This window comes from Amphiura filiformis, chromosome 17 (genome assembly GCF_039555335.1).
Source record: "Amphiura filiformis chromosome 17, Afil_fr2py, whole genome shotgun sequence".
NCBI lineage: Eukaryota > Metazoa > Echinodermata > Ophiuroidea > Amphilepidida > Amphiuridae > Amphiura > Amphiura filiformis.
In genome coordinates this window covers 13,227,298-13,248,465 of record NC_092644.1, presented here as the reverse complement: position 1 = coordinate 13,248,465, position 21,168 = coordinate 13,227,298, and the positions used below count along the sequence as shown (strand labels likewise).

The 21,168-nt window shown below is 37.6% G+C and overlaps 1 protein-coding gene across 4 annotated transcripts in view; it reads right to left on the bottom strand.

Annotated features, from left to right (window-relative positions):
- Positions 1-2,734: 2,734 nt before the first annotated feature.
- Positions 2,735-21,168, bottom strand: part of LOC140136953 (UDP-glucuronosyltransferase 2B33-like) — a 44,689-nt gene continuing 26,255 nt past the window's right edge. For 2 of the 4 annotated variants that reach the window (XM_072158611.1, XM_072158609.1), the window contains exons 2-4: positions 13,362-13,581; positions 11,814-12,033; positions 2,735-3,728 (exon numbers count right to left, since the gene is read on the bottom strand). In XM_072158611.1, coding sequence (XP_072014712.1) covers positions 3,440-3,728; positions 11,814-12,033; positions 13,362-13,581 — 729 coding nt within the window. In that variant the 3' untranslated portion in view covers positions 2,735-3,439. Of the gene's footprint in view, positions 3,729-11,813; positions 12,034-13,361; positions 13,582-16,029; positions 16,983-19,607; positions 20,594-21,168 lie in introns of those variants that run through there. The other 2 variants (XM_072158610.1, XM_072158608.1) reach the window with 2 other exon arrangements.

Here is a 21,168-nt window from a genome sequence, read left to right as displayed (position 1 = left end):
ATGATTAAAAATTGATATTTTTGATATTTAACATGACTCAAAACACCAAAAAAAATTAGGTCTTTTTGGGAAAAAATCCATATCTTCAATATGAAAGGTCAAAATTTTCATTTGATCGTCAGCTATATACACTTTAAGAATATATCATTAGATTTATAAAATTTACTTCGAGGACTGTTATATATCAAAATGTGAAAAATATCAAATTTTAATAATTTGTCATAAAATTTGTATTATAACGTGAATTTCAAAAAATGAAAATTATTTGATATCAGAAAGAAATTCTTCGTATTCAGAATGCAATTCGATATGTCTGATGTGCTCTCATGTCCCACAAAAAATACTGTCGAAACGCTCAAAACGCTCATTCCAGATCCCTTAAAATACGCAATTTAGCCCATCTTATCTTGTATTCAGACAGTGGCAGTTAAGAAAATTTTAGCCTTTATTTTCTAAACATGTCTACCATTGATTGGCTCCAGCCATCACATGATTATAATAGCCTTTACCATGTTTACTGATTGGTGAGCAAGGTGATGTGCTCTGAGTAATTTAATTTGATTATTTGTCTCTGTTTACAAAATTGGTGTTATATTTGGGGAATCCCTTCTCATTCATCAAGTTGATCAAACCAAATTGAATCATATCTAATTTTTGATTGTTGCGGTATCCCTGAGATGTGAAGTGAATATGACATCATGTTGGGAAAACCCCAGTTAGTGATGTATTGCTCATCTAAGTGCATTACCTAATGCTAGTTGGATATTCCCGTTTCTAAAATAAGCTGAATTTTGATCGAGCCCTGCATTAGCAACCATTTTTAGATATGTGCAAATTATAATTTTCCCTCTATATCTTTTTGTCCTTTTTGGATAATTATGTTGTTCAGGAAAAGGGTGTTTAGAGTCACAAGCGGGCAAAAATGTTGGTGTTCCAATTTTGTGGACGTGCATCCGTTGTTTTACTTAAATTGACTCGTTTTATGTTTTCCGGCCGGGCCGCAGTTAACCTTGCCCGGCTATTTGATTCGGAAACAGGCTTTGTTGGCATAAAAGATTAGAATTTTAGTCGATGAACTAGCCCAATTTTGTGGGACATTACATTTTTGTGCCGATAAAGCCTGCAAGTACTCCTTTTTCATTTTTTAAGAAGAAATTAGTGCAGGTTTATATGTCAACGAATTAAAACAGATTGTTTAGTCGCAATGAGCATATAAAGTGTGCACAAAAGGTAACGCATCTGTTATAAATACGACTACGCTTATAACTTCAGAACTAATTGTTTTCGCAATATTTCAACATAGAAATTAATTTACGCGCATTTTGATACCCCATTTGTCAAATGTCGTTCAATATTAAGAACACAATAGTGCTTTTAAAGAAAAATACCCGCATTGTGGCACGTAAAACTCTCCATTATTTTCCCGCTGACTTCAAATCAATACGAATAGCTGCAACTTTTAAATTTGAGTATTTGTCTTTAAAAACACTGCTCTGTTGTTAATATTGAACGAAATTGGACGAAAGAGGTAGCAAAATGGGCGTAAATAAATCATCCTTCTTTCTATGTTGCATTCTTAAACACTTGAGAACGTTCCTGCAATCTTATTGGTTTTTACCCGTGTGATATGACACAATATCACACGGGTCAGCGCGTGTGCATCGCGCGATACGCGTACTCGCTATTTGAACCAATCGGAGGGGCATAAAAACAATGGGAGTGATCGATTTTAAGCCCTAGGTAATTCCTTGCAAAATGTAGATTTAATTTGATTAAAATTTGAAATACTTATGATATTTTTATTTAAATTGAAGTGTTTAAGAATGAGAATAAAGGTATTGTTTTACCTTTATTCTCTAAATATTGTGAAAACAACTATTAGTTCTGAAGGCATATTTATAACAGCTGCGTTACTTTTTGTGCAGTCTTTACATGCATAATGCTGCGCTACATACGTATAATACCATTACCAATAACCTAATAATACACACCGCCTGTTATAGTACATTGGGTTAGGACTAGATTTAAAGAAAGAGATATCAGAAATTATGAAAAGACCAGCCACTAATTGAATTGCAACAAAATCCATTTTACATGCGTCCATCTCCCAAAAGCTCGGGGGTGAATTTTCAAAGTTGGTCAAATCACAGATATTGTGTTCCAATATCTGTGGTCAAATCTTGTTTAAAAACATACCATTGTGGGCCTATCGTTATTAGGGCTATAAAAAGTATAGAGTTATAGGGGCAAAGGTTACATGTCAAAATTTGAGTTCCATAGGGGACAGAAGTTTAATATTCTTTGATTTTGATAGCTGTCAGTAGGTGTATCTTGTCAGTCCGTCGACTTCCGAAGGGAGATATGTCGAATCTAGAGGGACACTCGCCTGACGGTGAGAATATAGTCTGTCTAGAAGGACTACACTCTAAAAAATATTTTACTCAACACTGAGTAAAAAGGTCACAGCTCAACAGTTGAGTAAAAAATTACTCAACTTTACTCATTTGTTGAGTTATGACCTAAATGAGGTCAATGTTGAGTAATTTTTTACTCAACTGTTGAGCTGTGACCTTTTTACTCAGTGTTGAGTAAAATATTTTTTGCAGTGTACTATGACGTCATGATTTCATACTGCTCCAAAAGACGTAGAAAAATTGACTGCACGGCTACGGTTACGGTAACCCTCTCAATTATTGGTGGGTTGGTAAGTTATACCCGAACTCTTGTACATATCAAGAGACGAGACTGCAACCTGAACAGGGACCAGGGCAGGCACATCCTCCCTCTCAGCTACGACAACATCATCAAGTCATGTGACCCGAGAAACACCAGCGGTCACGTGACGACCACAGAATAATCCAGTGGCTCCGAAGGCTTGTGGATGCAAGCCGCAGGCTACCACAGCTCTGAAGAATAAAGTCGTGAGACGTAAGTGAAAACTTTCTTATACAATGTATAGCCTACTTTATGAGCTTTAATGGTCACACGCCTCTGGTTTTGAGTTGTGGGACAACTTACAAGTTATCATGTTTATAACAATATTTATCAAAGTTCACTTTTGCTGTTTATTTTTTACAAAATAGGTAATTTTGAATATGCAGACTTATTATAGTACAATAATTCAAATAGGGCCTACTAAGAGCCTAATTGAAAGTATTTTTGTCATACACCATTTCAGCCATTCCCAAAATTCTTTACAAATGAAATCCAAACTACGTCATTAGGCCTACATCGTCAATACACATGCTTGATTATGACGTAGTTTCGATTAATTAGCAAAGGATTTCGAGAATTACCAAAATAGTCGATTAGATACCCACATGGCCACATACGGCCTGCTACTATGAAAAGGAAAAGCAGTTGAAAGATTGAAGCTGGTACCAATGATGTCATAAATGCTACAAAACTTATCGTGTATTGCTAATATTTTTCTGTTGGTCTATTCACTTTTCGCTTTGGTTGTTCTCCCGCATACCTTTCTACATCCTCTAAAACATAATCGACAACAACATATCAATATTGCAAACACAGTTAAGAAAGCTACTAATAAAACTGCCATGACGTCTAATAGAAAATATTGGAAGATATTTAAGTCCAGAGCAGCAGAACGCAAATGCTTGGCGCCACCGTGACGTATAACATACTCTAACCAATCGGCGGCTTCCTCGGCTGGCGTTCGTGATCTGTCTCGAAATATTGAGGATATTCGTGTTGCGTTATCTTTGTAACTGTAAAAAAAGAAGACAAATTAATGTTAGTCACAGTGAAAACTGCATTTTATGTTTACATATGTTACGAATTAGACTTCTCCGTAGTCCACTTGCCCATTTTGCATACTCTGGCTATTACATTTAAGCATACAACGCTGATTTGTATTAATTTGTGTGCAATTGATAGATTTTCACATTTCAGTCACCGTACTCCCTCTGTTTGTTAGCTTCCCAGGTGGACTACTTACTTTGGGTTGCGGTTGAGATTCTTAACACGGGACTCCAACTAAAATTGGCCGTGATGTAATGCATCTTTAAATGGATCTTGCTTGTGATTGGTCGCTCAGATCTCGCTATGGTTTAAATCCTCCGGCACGTGCCATTACCATTAACTACATCGTACACAACAACCGCGAAAGTTAAACTCTCAGTGGTGTATGGACGTACATTTAACGCGTCTTGTACTTCTATGCTTAGTACTTGTGGTTTAAATTGGATTGATAAACAAGTATGATTGACATTGTGTTTTAGAGACCAAAGTCCAGGAGTAAAGTTCTGCTTAAAAGCCAAAGTACATGGTCGGATTTTTACTCGGGCTTTCGCGATCAATAAATTGGTAAATTCCAAAATCAGAATTGTTCAGTATTGGAATTGAAGTGAGCCATTATAATTATGCAATATGTTGCATTCAATAACATTTATTGTCACTAATCATCTAATTATATAAACTCTTTATGACCATTTTACTATTGAACACTTTAATTTTAATAAACATCAGTATAATTATAACTATGGCATAGTCTAGTTACGTATTAATCGTGGGAACTCGTTTTTCAAATTAACATGAAAGTTCATCATTTGGTAATCAAATAGATGAAGGTTAAAAACTCTTGCTCCCAACACGTAAAGTTGCTTACCTAGAATTTTCGGTTGTTAAGACTACAACCTTCTTCAGCAGAAAGATCCAGTCGGTTAATCGATTTGACGACTCTTGACGTGTGACGTCATAACTGGATAGTAGACTCTTGGTAAATTATAGCGCCCCCGTCCTTATTCAAAGAAGGTTTACATTTTTTATCAAGTAAGTGGAGTGGCAATGGGAAGCCCTGTTAGCCCGATTGTTTGCTATCTGTATTTGGAACATTAGGAATAATTAGCCATCTCTACTGCTCCTCATCCCAAGCCAACGCGCACACTACGTCAACTCCCGGCGTCAACTATTAGTTTCTCCCTAAGACAAAACGGACACATAGGACGTCATGGGTCCCGTATATCTGATTCCTTGCCAGGGTCAGACAACCCGGGCCCCTACTCGGAATTACACATATGAGAGATGGGAAGATCTCTAAAAACACGATTCTTTGAACATAGGCCACGTCTATTTTGTCCCGTAATAAACTTTTTAGGCTGCGTCTTAAATGCAGCGCCTCAAGCGGTGACCTGTTTTTAATTTAAAATCGTAGCGGCTCTGTCATTGGTTATTATCAGACAAAGCTATCACCTCAATTCTATACAAACCACGATTAGGGGCACACTTAGAAACTTGCTTGACAAAACTTCGAAATTCTTTTGATATGGTAATCTACAGAAGATCTTATCTGATAACACATAGGCCTACATGATTCTACTATACTATGTTAAATTTTATAAGACGGATTCAATTATTATTTCTTCTTCACGAAAGAAAAAGAAAATTATCTGAATTAAAATTCTGACGGGGTTCGAACCCACAACCTCCGGTTTCACAGTCGAGCGCTTACACAACTGTGCTAGCAGTTCTGTCAGAAATGATTTTGTTCATTAGCTCTTATTGATTACGAAATTAAGCGCGTATACACTTGAAATGCTATTACCGCACTTGTCTCTTTATAGCCTACTGAATCTCCAATCAATAATGAACCTTGCCTCTGACTATGCGGTTCCTATGCTTATCAGTAAAAAATTTCGGAAGTGGCAAATGCATTATACTCACGGGGGAAGGGCACTTAACACAAATGACCATACGGGTATGCTCCCCGGAAAGACCCCCCTTTTGGATTTCGCAGCTCGAAAGACCCCCTATATTTGACCAAAATAGAACTCCGAAAGACCCTTGATTTTGATAAATAAATATTTAGCTCTAAAAGACCCCAAATTGTTCATTCCTCATATTTCTGGGATTTTCAAGCAACAAGCCAAGAAAGACCCTTGATTTTGACGTCCCCATATTTTACTTGTTCGCAGCTCCAAAAGACCCCTTTTACTGGTACGCCCGCATCTCCCAAAGAACCACCACCTAAACATTCCGGGGAACATACCCACCAAATATTGTTGATGTGCCTAGGCTACTGCTGACATTTTAATTAACATTGAATTATAACAATATAGGCCTACTATTGACTTGGTGATAGTAATACTAGTAAATTCAGTACTTATAATATATCAACAAAAATAATAGTCAATCTTTCTAATATTAATAATACAGATGATATTAATATATAAAGAGTTTTGTTGCAAAAGCCCTTTATACATCTACTTTTTGACTTTTTGAGAAAAACAGCTTTTTCAAAAATTGTTCAATTATTACTAGTTCGATTTGATTCATTTTGGTTTTGAATAAAGTGTTGATAAATAGAAACTAAAAGAATAGGTTTGGTACAATTTTCAAGCCTTCCTATTTATTTTATTATTTCGTTTATATCGTGCCTTTTGTGGATGTAAGGGCTTTTGCAACAAAATTAATTTACCCCTTTTCTAGAAACCATCTTTGCAATCAAATTCGAACCCATATTTTGCACTACTTTATGTAACTTGACTAATGTTTTAAAGAGAAAAATTGACATATCTCATTTACTTTTATTAAATTCGGCAAAATGGCATTTTTTAGTATTTCCGAAGCTACAACTTTTGTTAATCAAAACGATTTTTTTCAAACATAGTGACCCAAAGACAGTTTCTTTTTGGTTTTAATACTAGGTAAAGATTATCATGGCTAGGCCTATACATCAAAATATTTTGACATGCCAAAAATATTCCCCTTTATAGGCCTACCATTTGAATTTAGGCCTATCCTGACATGTTTCTACATCCCATTCGCAATATCGAAACGGTGCAAATACCTATACCTGTGCCAATATTGGCTCCCCCTTGTCCCGCCAAAAAGCTTCCCCTATAATTCAACACCCTGGGATAAGTATTGAATCACATCACCCCCTCCCCTGCACCTCATCTTGGTGCGGCACTCTTTTGGCCCGGGTCTTTTGGTGACAGATCGAATGGAACAATAGGGTGTCTTCGGGTGACAGAGCATGTGCTCGTATAAAAAATATAGGGTCTGTGGGTGACAGCGACGCTGAAAAGGGGGGTCTTAACAGCCCTACATACTAGTACGCGTCACCTCCAAAGTGGGAGTGTCCCCCCCCCCGAATCAGTCTGACTAAACTTCTTTGATTGATGCAACGACCGGCCGTGACCCAAGTTATGTAATCACTTCGATGTCGAATAAACAAAATACAACACTGTATTGTATATGTATAAACCTATATAAGGGACGCACCATTCGATATCAAGGTGGGGGGGGATTTGGTAGTATTTTGGAAAAGAAGTTGTCACGCCATCTGATAAAAAAAATTTGCTTCACCTCAGAGCCCCCCCAAAAAAAACAACAACAACAACATTGCACCACCTCGGACCTGAAAAAAAATTTGGTGGCAAGGGTGCTCCAGTTTTCATCAAGTATAATAATTTTATTTTAGCTTCAAACTGGCAAGTATTTTGTTCGCATTTGTTTGTGAAAGGTTATTCTGTGAGTGAATACACTTGATTCACTCCACTTCAAAGATTTTCCCCAGAGTCCATGCCACGTGATGATGGGAGCCATATGTGGGGTCAGTGGATGGATCAGAGTATGGTTTTGGTGAGATATCCTCACATGAACCTATATTTTGAAGAAAATAATCACAAGACATGGATCTCCTTTGAAAACATTCATGAAAAAAACATGCTAAAACTCACCATTTGAACCAGAAGCGTGTACCGGTACTAACCAGCGGGGGCAGAGTGCTCCCTGAAAAGAGTGCCCGCATAACAAAAAATGAAAGAAATCGGGAAGGCATAGGAAAAGAAAGGGGCAAGGAGCCTGTTTCCCACCAAAATTACCCCGATCATGCACCAAAATGAATGTAAAATACCAAATTTTTGCGCGCGCGCGCGGGCATTGTCTCAATAAAGACATTTTGGCCCGGTTTTTGGAGGCTCGAAAACTTAACAGTTTATATGTAGGCCCTACAGTCTCGCTAAAAAACCCAGTGTATGTACATATCGCATTAATAATACCGGTTCAAATTGATGATTATTTTTGTATTTTCCCCAAAACCTTTATTTTTCCCTCTGATCACGAAAGCTGACTACGCTCCTGATATGAACTCATTTTAACATAAGAAGAACGTTTTTCGTGCTACGCGAAATTTAGGTGCTACAAAATGTAAACTGTTTGCTTCATCGAGACGCTAAGAATTGCTTCACCGAGGTAGGCCTATTAAAAATTGTCACGACTCAGCCCCCCCCCCACCTTGATATCAAATGGTTCGTCCCTATATTGTACCATACCTGCCATGTATGCATGCATGCAGGGACCGTCTTTAAAATAAATTATATCAAGTTGGCAAGTTACTATTTTTGGTGAATATTTTGTATTGAACCATGATCTTTCTGACATAAACATTCAGAGAACACCTCAAGGAAATATGAAATGTCCCATATATATCTTTACTTTAAAGTCGAAGCTGCAAGATAGCCTGAATAAAATTTTAATTTGCCGGCCAAAAATGTGATATTTTTGAACTTTTTCTTGACCACTTTCATGGAAACAAAAACTTACAAGAAACCTCGGTAAAACTGACGATTTACAAGGAATTTCAAGTCTCAAAAGAAAATCTATCCGTGTTATTTTGCACACAAAATAGTTCTTGTCTCAAAAATCCAAAAGAAGAATGTGTTTTATCTGTACTTTTTATAATAAAGCTTCGGGACTTTAGGTCTCGAATTTCGTACCACGACAAAAGAAGTACAGTACATACATCTGACACAAAGCATACATCCTTTTGGCCTGATATGGAAACGTAATTAGAAGGTAGCTATTGTATTCTAACAATAAGATCGGGGTCAAATAGCTTACAAAAGGCTCCTCCGATTTATAGTGATCTACAATCAATCGGCAAGCTGCGAGTTATTGATTTTGAATCAATCACGTATTGCACTCCCCAACGGTAACAGAAGGGTTTAGCCCAGGTTGAAATCTCATCTCCTCCCAGTCGTCATAAGCGAATTATAAGTATGAATTGAAACCCTCTAGAAGTGACCAAAGTATACCGCACATGGCGCTATTTATAAACCTGAAAGATTTCTAGCACAGGTCGAATGCGAAAAAGACGGATGTGAGGCGACCTAGCTCAAACTCGTCCTTGGTATCTCAACACATACACATAAAGTCTCCAGGACATCACGTGGACCGTCCTAAAAAAAAGTGCTGATCCTCGACAGAGAACCACGGCACACCGTCGACGTCCTATACGATAAATATAAATTTAATACTCCGTTGGTGAGCGACGGGCGAGTGGTAGTGAGCGACAGGCGAGTGGTATTTCACTGAACGCAAGAAAAGGAGTTCTATCTGATTGGCTAGCAATCGATCGCTTAGGTCGCTCAGTAGTCAACTACAAACTCATGCATTCAATTCGATTGAAATCGATTATTCTATTATTGACGAAGATAAAGAGCGTGATAGTGTGTCAATAATGTACATTGTATTGCACCTGGTTTTACCAGCATTCCTTTATAAAATAATTTTCTCAAAGAGTTAAATATTATCAAAATTTTTACAGCGGATTTCAAATGTTTTACATCAAAATTGCAGTTAAACATATCCACAGCAAAATACCGGTCCTCACTAATTAGTACATTTAATTTCCAGTTAGTACATTTAAACGAAACCTGTGATTTACGTGACAACAAATAAAATTTTCTTACAATAGAAATATCATATGGGATACTGATATGGTAGGCCGCAACCGCCACAACGTGGAGCTGCTACGCGTAGCTGACTTTTTGTTCCGTGGAGCCAAATTGACCAATCATGTTAGAGTTTTTCATTACTCGGAGGTAAAACTGACCAATCAAGTACGACTTACTCATTACGTGAAGCGAATTTAGTCATTAAGAATTTGCCAGACGAGCTTCACGTAGTTGCAAGATATCCTCGGTCACGATAGTTATGATTCAAAAAGTAATTTATGAAAAGTACGAACCGACTTATTATTAAGATGGACATGCACTCACAAGAAACTCATACAGTATTGTACACAACTATATAGCTTGGCAGAGTGGTGGTAAACCATGCACACAATTCTGCGATCTGCAGTGTATCGCCGGGAGCTGATTTGTACATCTTGTGCGGCGTGGCCTGCGGAATTCGACCTTCAGCAAACCAGTTCGGATTTACTTTATGCTAGTAGTAGGCCATACATACTGTAGTTACGGTACTGCCCGTTTTCCTATACACAATACTCAGTGCGCTCACCATTGACGCGTGACCTAGTGTATGTTAGAAGTATTATGCCATTGCCTATATGACGTCACTGTGTAAAAAATAACCAGTCAATATTTAAAGTATTCTCTGAAATTCTAGAAAATATAGTTTTGTAACATTTCCTAAATTTTAGCTAATTTAGGTGTTTGGAAATATTGGTACTTTTGTGTTTTAGGAAGGATATGTAAACGACAGATAACACCAAAAAATATGAACAAATTATTTCTAAACCGTGTTAAGTCTGCAAACCATTATGCTTCTCATTTTCAAGAACGCTGGTTAACAATAAGCAGACTATTGTCTCATTTCGTAAACAAAAGCCCAGACAGTATTGTTACCTTGCGTTCGCTTTATCATTCACCCAACTGAAACTATAATACCAGCTCATTGTTCATTGCACAGGTAAAACAGACACAAGTGCAGTGTGTATTTAACCAGAGAAGATCTGATGTAACATAGTTGAGCTGTTTTCATTGAGTGTTATCTTGGTTTAATAGCTTTTAATGGGGTTTAAGTCCTTCAAAGGTCGTGGTGAATTCTACTGTAGACATGACTGCATCATGATTATTTTAAAGTCAACAACATTCAACAATATGATCACCGTGATAGTATGACAGTATCAGTACCGTGGATGTCAGTGATCCTGGCCTGACACAGTAGACAAACAAACAAACACGCCACACACATGGCACATGCATGCAAGGTAACATTGACTATACACTAATCAAACAATGGTATTGATCCTGTACAACTGTTGTGGTTTATTTACATTCGATTCATTTAAAATCCACATAGTAAAGATTAATTTTGGCAAGAGTTTTTCTCTCTGGAACGATGATGCATCAACTGGCTCCGCGTAATGAAAAGATCTAACATGATTGGTCAATTTAGCTCCGCGAAGCGAAAAGTAAGCTACGCGTAGCAGCTCCACGTTGTGGCGGTTACGGCCAGCCATATACTGATCATGCGAAAATCGTAAAACATAGAATAGAAACAGTGTGGCCGGCTCTCAAAATCTCAAATTGTATGCATAGCCTGAGTCGCACGGCCTATCTCGAACAAAATCACCATGCGTAGTTGTTGAAAAACGTGAGGATTTATCGTACTACCACGGCAATTTTTAACACGAAGATATAGGGATGATGACGGTGTGCACGGTACTTCGAAAGAGGCGTCCAAGAGGCTATTCACATCCGGACTAACCAACCTTCTTTGAAAAAGGCCGGGCGCTATAATTTACCAATTAGTCTACACTCCCGTTCTGACGTCACAAGTCAAGAGTGGTCAAATCGATCAACGAACTGGATCTTTCTGCTGAAGAAGGATGTAGTCTTAAAACCGAAAATTTCAGGTGAGCAACTTAATGTGTTGGGAGCAAAAATTAAATCCTTCATTTATTCGTTTAATAAATGTATTTAATCGTTTAATAAATGTTTACATATTTTTAAATTTTAGTCTCCCCCCTATTTTCTTTTTCCAGAAAAAGAAATCCATGTCCCTCTGACTCCCCCTGTCGTAAATATTGACCGGTTCCTTACCTTGGATTATTTATGACTGTACGTATAGCTTCCGCTAACTCATCACTGGTTAATGTTGCGATATCAACTTTAACACCCATGCCTCTTGATACGAGTCTCTGTGCGTTGTCAAATTGATCTCCAAATAACGGTATTGCCACCATCGGTACACCGTGGTATACAGCCTCCCATATACCATTCAAACCGCAATGATATACAAATACCTTTATTTGCGGGTGTGCTGGAAGGACAGAATGGAAATTATGCAATGAAATCTAGTTCTTGGTTTTATTCATCAAACAGAAGAGAAAACAGATGCTTATCATAATTTTATCTAAATATCATCAGTAGAAATGACTTGTTTCATGAATATTGTCTTCATCAGATGAAGTTATAAAATGGACATGCCAAGTAAATGTACAGCAAATGGAAAACGCCTCTTAACGTCTTGAAATAAGAAATTGGGCCTCCGCGCGACCTTGTGGTACACCCAAAGACAGCATGCAAGGAACAGAATTGGCAATGATCTCCCTATTATAGACATAGTTCGTGTATATTTTGTTGATGGTTAATCAAGCACCTAAATACACCATCAATACAAAATCAACAACATTGACAACGAATTCTGGGACGTCATATCCTACCCATGTCAATGTTTTTGAAACAAAAAAGCACACAACTGAATTATGTCACTTGCTCTTAATCTAAACTTAAGCAGCCTGATAATCATGGTAAGGGATGCCAAATTCAGCAAATACTGGGTCGCAGTAAACTCACAGTATTAACATGATCAGTAAAATGAATAGCACTCAGCTATAAAGCTCAGTTAGTTGTATGGATTTGATGTTTTTAACGGGTCTGGAGCAACTTTAAAGCTCTTTAGATCACTGCCGCCAACCCATCATAATCCTAACCCTTATCCTTAATTTATCCTAGCCGTAATCCTAATCATAACCCTAATCCTCACCACTAGGATGTCTTGTGTTAGAGATTAACGTCAAAATCTATGTGCCGAAATATGACGAGCAATTGCACGTTTTTTTCCATTACTGCCATATTGTGAAATACCAAATAGCGGTGGTATTTAGTTTAATATGTTGGGAATATATATCTGCTGATGATATCCCATGTTCACATTGGCTACATAAGCTATATTTGCGCACGTAAGGGTACAAATGTGACATTTCTTGCAACCATTTATATATTATGTGTGTTATGGGTAGACGAGGTTTTGTTGGTTAAAGCAGTCAAAAATCGATTTTCATTATCTAAATCAATATATTATTGAAAAATAACACTTTGATGTTTTGGAAAGGTTCATTCTACAATTAATCATATACTTGCAAAAGTGTTGTTGTTTCAGCCCTCTTTACAGCATAACTCAAGAACCGCAGGACCTACAAAAGTATATATGTGATATTTCTTCTACAAAATCGCTATGAAATGATCAATGCAATTTTTGCCAAAGCTCACTACCATTTGCAAGATTCTGTGAACTACCAAATCGCAACAGTTTAAAACAGTTGCTAGGCAAAAGGTCAATAAAGGTCAATAAAGCGAACGTCTCACCTAATAAATCGTTTTGTGGGATCCAATCAACCACCTTGACGTTAGCAGTAAGCGTTGATGAGGGTTTGCCGTTTAACTTCCAGATCACCTTCTGCGGTAATTGGGCGAATGCACCAGCAAACAATGCAGCAATATCTTCATCAATGCCGGTAGCGTAAGAACCCATTGAAAATAACACAACTCCGTCATCTCCCGCGCTTTGTAAGAAATCTTCCCAATCCTGAAACATAGATTAAAAGAGAATGAACAAACATTAATTTGAGTGATTACAATGACTTTAACGATTCACCAAATACTTGATTAAATGCACTCTCTCCCCTTCATCGCCAATGGTATATCTAGAATTGGGTAAATGATCCATGAGAGTACTCCGTTCTTAGGAGAGGATAATTAGCTGCCAGTCTTGTGTACAGAGAGCCATAACTGTACATGTATCTCGCACAGTCAGTTTCGAAAAGAGTAGGCTATTATCACTTGATTTTCCCAATCAGCCGATCCTGTTTGGATAATTATTCACAATCTAATTACAGATATGACCTGCCTAATGCCTGCGGTCCAGAATGATATGAACTGATTCTGACATTCACTACAGAAAGCCAAAAAATTAAGGTACCAGTTACGTTCATCCCCTGTATATCCTAAACAAAGGCAGATTGTAATAATTGGAAACAACAGCCAATAGCTGCATCGTCTAGCTCGAATTTAAGACCTCATTCGTTGGAGTTGTTCAAGAAATAAAGACACGACGATCCAAACACCCAAGGAAGATGCAAATTTAAAAGTTGCAGTTTGCCACATTTATGCCCTATTGATCTGTACACAAAGCGTTCGCTAACAAGAGAACTAGCGCCGTGCTTTCATTGATTAGCACGAAAAACTAGCGTCATGCTTTCATTGATTAGAACACAAAAGTGCAACTTTCGTATCTTCATTAGGTTTTGGATCACCGTTTCTTTAATTCTCAATCAATTTCAACAAATAAGGTCTTAAATCAGAGCTTAAGAGTACAGGCATCGGCTGCTTGTTTTAATTTTGTCTTTATTTAGGATACAGGGGTGACACAACTGGTACCTTAATTATTTTGCTTACTGTATATAAACAGCAGCCGATCGATTCCTCTGAAAAAGGAGATAATCTGAGTATACAAATCTGAAAACAACTGTTGTGACAATTAATCTATGGTACCCATGGCAATTGATAGATGTGCACCAAGTGCACGCCTTTTTTGCCGCTTTTGGTTAATGAGAAAACTTCTGAATGATGGTATTTGTTCCATCATTGTTCGGAATTTCAAGTCCAGTATATCTCCTCTGCCTTCCCGTTTGTGAGCTAATCCTCAAGTCTTAAGGGAACTGGAATGAGCGTTTTGAGCGTTTCGACAGCATTTTTTGTGGGACATGAGAGCACATGAGAATACGAAGAATGTCTTTCTGATATCATATAATTTTTATTTTATGAAATTCACGATATAATACAAATTTTATGACAAATTATTAAAATTTGATATTTTCACATTTTGGAGATATAACAGTCCTCGAAGTAAATTTTATAAATTTAATGATATAGTCTTAAAGTGTATGTAGCTGGGAGGAAAAGCCGACGATCAACTGAAAATTTTGACCTTTCATATTGAAGATATGGATTTTTTCCCAAAAAGACCTAATTTGTTTTGGTGTTTTGGGAAAAAATCCATATCTTCAATACGAAAGGTCAAAATTTTCAATTGATCGTCGGCTTTTCATCCCACCTACATACACTTTAGGTAGAAATCATCAGATTTATAAAGTTTACTTCGAGTACTGTTAAATATCAAAAATATCAATTTTTAATGATTTGCCATAAAATGTGTATTACATTGCGAATTTCAAAAATCAAAATTATTTAATATCAGAAGGCCATTCTTCGTATTCAGAATGCAATTCGATATGTCTGATGTGCTCTAATGTCCCACAATAAATACTGTCCAAACGTTCATACCCCTTCCCTTAAAGCCACACTTTGAAAAAACTCAGATGTTTAAACTGGTCGGTAAACCTACTCATGTTACTACAAAATCTGTTCATGGTCTGACCAGATGTCTGCTTTTTTTTCCTGAAAAACGATGATTTTCAATGGGGGGATTTAAGTTCAAGTTGAGCTATAACAATATACAATCAATTAGGAAATCTCCCCATACTCTTATTCAGCAATGTGTCTTTAATAGGGTAGGTTTTCCTCTGTATTACTCTTGATTTCAATTTACACGCATTCACTGAACGCACTCACCCCACAACCACACCCGCCCCACATACCTGACACCCCACAAGCACAAGCCACACAGTGGGCACACCTGACGTTGAAATCACGTTGAAATCAGGTTGAAATTTCGACGTTGACTGGTTCAAATCAGGTTGAAATCACGTTGTATTTGCAAATGGACTTTCAACCTCCTTCATGCATTGAAAATTGGTTGAAATCAGGTTGAAATTACAACGTTGTATTAATATTAACGTTGAAATTTCAACCTTAACTTTTATGTTGAAATCAGGTCGAAATCAGGTTAGGTTGAAACTTCGACGTTGCTTCAACGTTGATACAAACGTCGAAATCTTAACCTGTGCCCACTGGGCAATGTTTATTATTATTTTTACTATCACATTTTGACTCATTACAACAGCTTACAACACACCTTTGAAAGAGGTTTCGGTGGTTTTGATGTCAATCCGCCCACCATTTGGGTATTTGGAAGTAACCCTCTAGGAAAATCAAGCGCGAAATGGCTATTGAGAAGCCACAGTTCAGCATCAGTAAACAACAATGAAGCTGCATCTGGAAGGTCACCATGACTAGCCTTCAGATCATCGATAAGTGGTTGCACGACAATGTTAGTAACCAAAGTTAAAACTACTGCTGACAAAGTATTGAGAAGTCTCTCTTGAAACGTCATTGTGTGATCGTAACCTCGGAGCATATCAGGCATGTACGCAGGGTTTACTTCGTTACGATTTGCTAATAGATATGCAGATGGAATTGCCATGATGGGTGAAAGCAAAACATACGGTACACCTAGTAACTGAGCAACTGGACACGGACGTCCTAAATCTGTTACTGCTACATCAAATTTTGCGTCTCGAAGTTGAGCCATTTCTGTAGCGCTACTAAGTAAAGTATCACACTCCTTTGCGGTTGTGACCGTTTGCCATGACATGTTGGTCATTGCAAATGATGCATATTCGCCTTTCAAACCAGCACGAGTACAAGCTTCCATGAAGTAACGAAACTGTTCCAAAGTGGCATGTGATTTGTAGTACACATAGTTAAACTTGCTTGAGTGCTGTGTTGGTTTTCTAAATACATCACCAAGAAGCAGAGTAACGTTATGTCCACGGTTTATAAGCTCGTTACCAATAACTTCAGCGATGAAAAAATGACTTCCTTCGCCATTCATGGGTGTTATAAGAATGTTGGATCCAGCAACTAAACTAGTTGGACTGTTGCAAATAAGCCATATTCCAGTGATGTACATTGCCAGAGCTGCACTGAACGCCATTATGCTGTAAGCTTAAAATTCTGAATATAGCTTAGTATACCTACGGTGTGAAATGCATTTACCTATACAAAACAATAGTATTGTATTGTATTGTTTTGTATATGTACATGCAACTGTCATACTTATCCTGCATATCCGATGTACGTGTTACAGGTCATTGAACGGCACGGTACATGGAGTTGGTAAAATACTTGAACGAACAATAATCATAATATATTTTTGTCGAATCAGTACTGATTAGACTACAGGCCAGCAAACACAAAAATGTTTTTAAAACGTTTTAATCATGTTATACTTTGGGTTTTGATTTAAACGTTTTAAGGTTGGTCTGAACCCTGGAATTATGGAAACTTTCGGGCCTCATAACTGGTTTAAGGGTAGTTCGCAACACAAACTTAAAATAACGGGCAAAACAGACACATCATTTATCGGTATGACATTTTCGTATTGGTGCTGCCCTATCTAAGTTTGCAGAGCTACTACGGTATGGGTTCCTCGTACTAGTTTAAGGGCGTATCACACGAGGCCGCAGTGATATTTTTCGTATTGCATGAACAAAGGGGATAACTAATAATATTCTCTATTATGTAAGCTTCAATACAGAAGTGCCACCAACCGTCGAATCTTCGCTTGAATGGATAGGTTGTTTTAATATTGAAGGGGACCAGTTGTTGTACAATGCATTTTTGTCTATTGTCGAGACCTACGGTTTATCTGTTACTCATTTCACAGTTATTATAGTTTTATTAATATTGAATGTAGAATGGTCTAGAGTTCAAAATATCTTCCGACCTGTACAAATCGATTATCATAATAGCGAATTTGCGATGTCAGACTTACTCTACTCAGAAGTATCGCTTCCCTTGTTGTTAATCCACCAACCAGTGCAGTGTTGGGTAGTACGGGTCTTGGAAAATCCAATACAAAGTCGCTATTTATGATCTCCATGGTTGAAGGTATACGGGGATGTGCCACGGTTTTGGGGTACCTTTTCAGCGATTTTGGTATATCGATGGGTGGGTTTTCAGTAGAGACCAACTTGCGCGCCCAATTGGGCGCATTTGGGAAAAAGTGCCCCTAAAAGTGCCCAATAAGGGCACATTTGGGTGCTTTTTGGGTGTTTTTGGTGACAAATTGGTATACTGATGGGTGGCAAAAACAGCAAAAAGTAGGTATAGAGAAAGTCAGCATCCGAAAGTCTGCGTGGCACGTCCCCGTACAAATCTTTTTGAAGAAACCCCCCCCCGGGTTATGAGCCACATATCTGCCTCTGTAAACCAAGCTTGCAGAATGGGTCTGTCATCCATGTTATACTTCTCTAAATGCCTCATTTATGTAATTATAAGGACCCGGTAAGATGAATGCGAAGAAGATGATAAATGCAGTGTTTATGAATCTGTCCATTAAAGACATTTTGTGGTCCAATGCTGTTGTAAATTCAATTTTCAATGTCCCACGGTAGTTTGTACATACACCTATAGCACAAAATGTAACTTCTACGTTTTAAAAGCCACCATTGTTCTTAAGTCTTTCAAAAACAGAAATCTGAAAAATAAATTGCTATAGAAGATGTCTGCTTTGACATCTCATTTGTGAAAATTGAGTAAGAAAAGACGGAGATTTTCATATGGCCTTGCATGCAATCATTATACCCGAGATAGCCGTGCAGTAATGTTTACTGATATCCAATTGAAAACTTACGATAAACCGCACATTAAGCCTTCATCGCTACACCAGAAGGGTAGACTATGACATTGTCATTTTGACATACATTTCTTTAATATATAGCGATAGAATTTTCTTTCATCTATTGCGATAAAATGATATCATTGTCATTGACCTTTCCACTCAGGTTTTTTTTTTCTTTTCTATTTGTTGTACAATTTTGTACAAAGTATTTTTTGGCTATTGTCGAGAACTACAATTTATGTATTACGCTTTCCTTCTACAGTTATAGTTTTATTAATATTATGTGTATAATGGTCTAGAGTACAAAATACCCTCGACCTGTACAAATCGATTATCTTAATAGCGAATTTGCGATGTCAGACCACTCCTCCCTACGTCATACATAAATTCGCCCAGTCCCATTTCCCTAATATGAAATTTTAAAAAGGGGAATTTTAGTTCGGCAGAGGTGGGCCTCGAACCCACGCCGCAACTAACCGCTATCGTGGCTACAGTATAGACCTTTTCATATTGAGTAATTCCGATAAAACCCGAAGCATGAAATAATTTCCCCCTATCGCGCGCGCATAAAAGTACCTCTTCAGCATCATGTACAGTGCGAAGTTCCAATGTGTAACAGGCATCATAACTACGATGAACTTTCGACGTTCAATTTAGGGACGAGAGGTACTTTTGCCAAGGTTACTCAACGTGCAATCAAGCGTGTGGTGGTAGTGTTGTGTAAGAGACCGACTGTGGAAGAGGTGATGCACATAAACAAAACGATGTGTAAAAAAATTAACTGACGAAAAATTACGGACATTTGTCCATCTCTTTCCATTAGTATCTTATTGTGAAAAACTAAGTAGCTGAGTGTTAGCTCAATATGCTATGAAAATATTTCTCTGGATGACCCCATGTTCACATTGGCTTAAAACACCACTCGTCTATTTCATTGAATGTGCAATTGATTAGCATTAAAATCAAGTTGTTTTTTACGCATTTTAAAAACACTTGGCCAATGGCGAATGCTACTATGTCAGACTTACCCTACTTAGAGGTATCGCTTCCCTTGTTGTTAATCCACCAACCAGTACAGTGTTGGGTAGTACGGGTCTTGGGAAATCTAATACAAAGTCGCTATTTATGAGCCACATATCTGCCTCTGTAAACCAAGCTTGCAGAATGGGTTTGTCTTCCATGTTATACTTCTCTAATGCCTCATTTATGTAATTATAAGGACCCGGTAAGATGAATGCGAAGAAGGTGACAAATGCAGTGTTTATAAATCTGTCCATTAAAGACATTTTGTGGTCCAATGCTGTTGTAAATTCAGGAATATATGAAGGATTAAAAGGGCTACGCATTTCTAGTGTCATCTGTGACATCAATGTTAGTAATGGCATAACCATAACATATGGTATATTCAGTTGTTTTATAAAAGGACATGGGGATATGGGATCATCTACTGCCAAATCAAATCTTTTCAGATTTGAAATCAACGTCTGATCACCTAACAACATGCTACATTCAACAACACGTCTTTCAATGAAATCCGATTGTATGTAGTCCATGATAAACTCAATATATTTGCCTCTTAAGCCAGCAGTGGTCATGTTATGACGAAATTGGTTGTATTCAGATAAGGCAATCGGCGATTGGTGTAGTTCCACATTGAAGCCCGCCTTCTTTCCATCATATTTTACAGGATCTTCAAACTTTTTGTCCACGAGAAATGTAACGCTATGTCCACGTTTTATCAGCTCTTTAGCAATAGCTTTCTGAACATAATAATGACTGCCATGTCCAAACTCTGGGTGGAACAGTATGTTACCTCCAGATACTAATGTCACGATTAGCGGCAGAAGTAACGCAAAACTTAAGTGTAATGGAGACTCCATTTTATAAGCTGCGTATTTTCAATGTCCCACGTACGGTAATGTGTATATACACCTATAGCACAAAATGTAACGGTTTAAAAGCCACCATTGTTCATAAGTCGTTCATAAACAAAAATCCGAAAAAATAAATTGCTATGGAAGATGTCATTTGACATCTCATTTGTGAAAATTAAGCAATAAACGACGGAGATTTTCATGCATGCAATCATTATACCCGAGTTAGCCGTGCTGTGATATTGACTGATATCCATTTGAAAACTTACAATAACGGACTTCCTGACCCTCGGCCTCCATGCATCGCTACACCAGGAGGGTAGACTATGGCATTGTCATTTTTAACAACTTCCTTTATTTCACCTATAATGACCAATGATATCATTGGCATTGACCTCTCCACTCAGATCACTAGTCTTTTTATCCTGTCATGGGGGGGGGGGCAAATTTGAGAAAAAAATCTACAATGTACAAAATATCCTCGACTCTAGGGGGATGTGCTCGCCCCCTTTGAAGTGAGAAACTTTTGCAAAAATTCGTGGAAATCTTTTCACTCTTATTGTATATATTATTGCTTTATACATCAATTGCCGGGTGTCCAAAGCAGAAGCGAAAAGGGCACTTCTTTATGCATTCACAGGAGGTATCTGAAGGGGGGATGTTTCCCCCTCATAAGTTGGAAAAATTTGCAAATTGAAGGTCCAAATGAATCCAT